At 41.6% G+C, this 4993-nt stretch overlaps 1 protein-coding gene across 1 annotated transcript; it reads right to left on the bottom strand.

Moving 5' to 3' along the window:
- Positions 1–890: 890 nt before the first annotated feature.
- LOC121973595 (U-box domain-containing protein 4-like) lies at positions 891–2815 on the bottom strand. Its single transcript, XM_042524990.1, has 2 exons — positions 1256–2815; positions 891–1170 (listed from the first exon to the last, which is right to left on the bottom strand). The coding sequence occupies exons 1-2, from the start codon at positions 2456–2458 to the stop codon at positions 1129–1131; spliced, it is 1245 nt and encodes a 414-aa protein (XP_042380924.1). The 5' UTR covers positions 2459–2815; the 3' UTR covers positions 891–1128.
- Between the last annotated feature and the right edge of the window lie 2178 nt (positions 2816–4993).

Here is a 4993-nt window from a genome sequence, read left to right as displayed (position 1 = left end):
TCTCTATATGCTTTATCTCATGCAATACCAAATTTGAGGTTATATGTATTGCAGCTTGATTATCATAATATAGTTTTCTTGGTTGTATAAGGGTGTGTCTTAGCTCGATCATCAAATATTTTACTCAGGCGAGCTCGCATGTTGCCAAGGTTATAGTTTTATGCTCTTCATCCATTGGAGATCAATGGTGCAACAATTGAAATTCAGAATGCCATAGCACGAGCTGACTGTAGACCAGTAGCTCTTGAATCGATTAGCATCGAGTAAGTTGGCACCAAGAGTGCTCGTGAAGAGACTGCAGGGATGTATCAGTGATTATCAGTATGCATTCATGGAAAATAAGGGTGCAAATGACTGTTTTACGACACCACTGAAGTGTTGAATTGGCATAAACAAAGGAAGATGGAAACAACAGGTCTCACCACTCAACCTAATTGCACTAAAAGTACCTCTGAGAAGCTTTTATGTGTTAATGAGCAGCTTAACAACCATGGAGGTCATCCCTATCTCTCCTTAATTTACTTTTTTTTCCTCCTTTCTCCGAGATCAACAATGATGTCTTCACTGCACATGACAATAACAAAAATCTACACCATTCTTGAGCTTTCTATCTAGTAAGGGAACCAACATGATGTGTTTGCCCACCAAATCCCCAACCATCAGTAAAGAAAGGATATCGAAAAGCAAAGATGCAAAGAAAAAGCTATCCAACATCTAAATTTTCGCCAATCTCTCAGACCACTGTCCAAGAAGTATTTGTAGATGATCAGATTCAGAAGCACAGGTAATGGTGAGATTTTAGAAACACTAACTATCAGATCAGTTCATAAAGTGGTGTCCTTCAACTGGTACTAGAACTGGAAGAAAGAACCAGGAATGGCAAGAACACCAAGGGAAGTATTCCGATTTGATCAAAACAATTCACGCTCGTATCCAAATTAATGAATAAATCAATGAGTTCAGAGGACAAGTTTGCAATCCGAAAACACGCCAGCAAATCAAATCACCAAGAACTCTTTTTTTTTTTTTTCCTTTCACAGCAGACGGTATGGAAACTGGTAGATGATTGCTTGATAAAGATGAGATTTTTCCGTCGCCTTCACCGTCCGGCAGCGGCGGCGGCGCTCCTCACGGTCGCTGTTCCCGTAAGTATCCAAGGAGCTTCTCCGCCTTCATCGATGGAGAGAGAGAATGAGACTGAAATGAAGCTAAGAATGATTGGATTGGAATGGCAGCTAGTTTTGTTGAGAGATACCTTTTGCTTGCCACGGGAAGAGCCGGCCTGCGAGAGCGCCACCAGCGGCGGAATGACGCCCTCTCGAGCAAGGAGACCCCGGTTGGCGGTGCTGTCGGCGCAGAGCTGGAGCAGAGCTTGCACGGCGAACTCCCGCCCGCGGGTCGGCCCTTCCTGCATGGCCTCCACCAGCACCGGCATTCCTCCGGTGTCCACGATCGCCTTCATTCCTTCCGGTATCGTCGCCAGGCTCCCCAGCACCACCAGCGCTTTCTCCGCCATGCCCCCGCCGTGATCCCCCGCCAGCACCAGCAGCGGTGACACCGCCCCCGCCCTGACCGCCCGCTCCTTGTTACGCCTAGACGAACACAGCTTGTACAGCGTCGTTAGAGAGTCTTTTTTTCCCCGGCTCGTCCCGCCGACGAGGAGCGCCACGAGCGGCGGAATAGAGCCTGAGGCCCCGATCGGGACGCGGTTCTCCTCCTCCATCGATAGGCTGAGCAGCGCGCACGCCGCGTTCTGTTTCGCCACTGCCGTCCCCGTGCGCAAAACGTAGACCAGCGGCTTGACGGCGCCCGCAGCCATAATGGGGCCCTGGTTCTCCACCTCCAGAGATAGGTTCAGAAGCGCTGTGACCGCCGTCTCCTGCGTCTCCGGGTCCGTGTTCTTCAGAAGCGGCACCAGCAGCGGTATCGCCCCCGACGCCCCAATTAGCAGTCGAAAATCGGACCGGTGCTTCGCTAGAAGTCGTATAGCTGCTGCCGCCGCACGCTTCGTATCCGTCGACGTCGAGACCAGTCCCTCCAAGCATGCCTTAACCGCCGGCTCCACGCTCTCGATGGACTCTTCCTCCATGTCGCCTATCTCTAGCATGAGCGCCTCGACGTCGCCGGTCAGGGAATCCACTGCGCTCGGCCCCACCTCGTCGGGAGGGATCAACGCCAAACGCCGGAGCTCACCGGAGACGTCACAGTCAAAACTACCATGGCAGGAGAAATCCCGCGAGAGGTCGAGCAGCTCGGCGGCTGACTCGCCGAAGGTCGGCGAAGAGGAAAACCGCAAGGAGGGCGCTTTGGCGAGCTCATTCAGCTGCAAGTCGATGACCGAGTCGGTCATCTCACCGGACACGGTGGAGGAGCGCCGCGAGGCCGAGGGCGACACCGTCCGCGCAGACCGACCGAGCGAGCGATCTACCACGGAAGCGCAGTCGGCGAGCGACAGCATCTTTTACGACAATCCACCTAATCACGGAGACAATCAGAATCAATCCATGCGCTCGGCGACCAAGCGGCGGAGCGATCGACTCGACTAATTCCTGGGCGAGGACTACGACGATAACTCCATGGCGGTGGTCTAGTCCTGCTTTTGCCGAAACAGGGGAGACGCCACGGCGCGACAGTGTTGGCGGGGATGCGTGGATGAGCGACGCGTGGCGAGCCAAGGCTGTGGTCTGGATCGGCGGCGCATTGGGGTTATCAGGGGGCTATTAATTTGGGGTTTTGGATTGGTAAGGTTGGGTGTCATTTAGGGTTATTAATTTTGGGGTTTGCTGTCGTTTAGGGTTATTAATTTTGGGGTTTGGATTGGTAGGGTTGGGTGTCGTTTAGGGTTATTAGCTTTGGGGTTTGGATTGTAGGGTTGGGTGTCGTGGACTACAGCTGGCATAAAGGTCTGCGAGGTTTTGGTGGGATGGCTCGGTGACGTGGTGTGGGCGTCTGCGTGATCGGTGAGGTCATAGTTTGGATTGCGATGGGCCGCGTTGCTAAAGATTGAAACTGCACCCCTTTCGAGATTGGATATTTTTGACGTCGCACTGCTGTCCAAACTCAAAAAGCATATGAAAATATGGTAAATATCAGAGGTGGTCCTTTTCAAATGTGTATATATACATTATTATTATTATTTTAGTTACGTTATATATTTAATTTATGTCTATTAATTCTAAAAGTGAACGTTTTCTATAGCTTACCTGATAAATCAGAAACTACTATGTTCTTAGATCAATGATTCATTAATACATTTATATAAATAGTAAATGGCTATTAAATTAATTTTAATCAAAATTATAGTATAAATTATATATTAAAATTTTAAAATTTAAGCATAAGGACCGGAGAGTAGGTGATATTAGTTATGTAGTGTAAGATAAATTTAATTTCTAAAAATAAAAAATATGATCCTATAAGTCAAAATTAATAGATTTATTTAGTTATTTTGGTTATAATTATAATATAGTCATTTAGTAGGTTTAGTCAAAACTCCTAAATGATTATTTAAAAATATTTTGATTACTTTTGGAGCAAAAGTAATCAAAATATAGTCATTTAGTAGTTTTAGTAGTTTTGGCTAAATAAAGGTAATAAGTTTGTTTTTTTAATGCAAATATCCAATTTATTTGAACTCTTATCCTCTAGAGTTTTTTAGTTACCAAAATAAATTAGAAAGTAGATCCATTAAAATAATCATTATTCTTAGAGTTATCGTCCTATTAAAAGTATGAGATCATTTAAATATCATCCTTCAAAAGAGTTGAAAAACCTATTATACCATAGTCCCGAACTATGTTTTAGTCCGTCTTTGTGATTTAAAAGTATGTGATCATTTAAATATCATCCTTCAAAAGAGTTGAAAAAAAAACTCATATATCTATTCTTTATTGCTACCAAATTTTTAAACTTTATTACTTTCAAATGATAAGTGAGAAAAGATCTTGTAAATGTAGCGTGAAGTCTCGATTGCCATTTTATTATCAAAATTTTAATCTCGTGTCTTTTAATACTTTTTTATGAAAATTTATCTTTGACCTTTTGTTTTTTAAAGAATATCAAGGAATACAATGCATTCGGGCACACAAAACATTTTTCAAAGCATATTAAAATTATTATTTTTTTCATATTAATAATATTTGAAAAATAGTCATAATACATAGTCATATGTTTTAAAGGTTTTAAATTTTCTCATACTAGTCATGTATTTTTGTAAAGAAAATAAATATATTTCTCGTGTTATAAATTTTTATGGTATAATGAATAGAATCTATTCATAAATTCTAATAACGTATCAAATAATAATAATAATGTATAAAATTAACCATGACAAATAATAATACTTTGATGTAGCCATTACATGAACACTTTATCTTTCATTAACATTGATCAATACTGAAACATTGATTATCATTATATCATAGTAGAACAAATCATAACTCGTATTTTATTTCGGATTAACATTGTATATAACAATTATAAGATTATAATTATTATAATTGAGTAGCAGCTACGACATATCATTACTACTACAACAATATTAAAAATAAAAATCATTTCAAAAAGTAAAATATATAGTGATGAGATAGACACTTATGATTTTTATCCAATAAAATTCACTGTTATGCAAATCAATTTTGCCGAATCCACAGTGAAAAAAACATAACTACACTTCATTTAGCATCATCAATAAACTTACACTATGACCGTTAATGGTATTACTCCGATCTTCAATCCCAACTGATGCAATTCTGCCACATTCGCCAGCACACAAGAAAGCGATCGAGTTGAAAGCATCTGTATTAGTACCATCAGCAGTTTGTTCTTTTTTCACTTTATATGCTTACATATCAAAAACATTTTTAAGGACCTCTCTACATCAAGTATAATCAACTTAAGGTAGCTTTTCCAAAAAAGAAGAATACTTGTACAATTGCAATTCAATTAGGCTTCATTTTATGCCTGTGAATTAGAATCTCTTCGTTTTTTTCTT

This window comes from Zingiber officinale, chromosome 4A (assembly GCF_018446385.1).
Source record: "Zingiber officinale cultivar Zhangliang chromosome 4A, Zo_v1.1, whole genome shotgun sequence".
NCBI lineage: Eukaryota > Viridiplantae > Streptophyta > Magnoliopsida > Zingiberales > Zingiberaceae > Zingiber > Zingiber officinale.
This window is presented reverse-complemented; position numbering and strand designations above follow the sequence as displayed.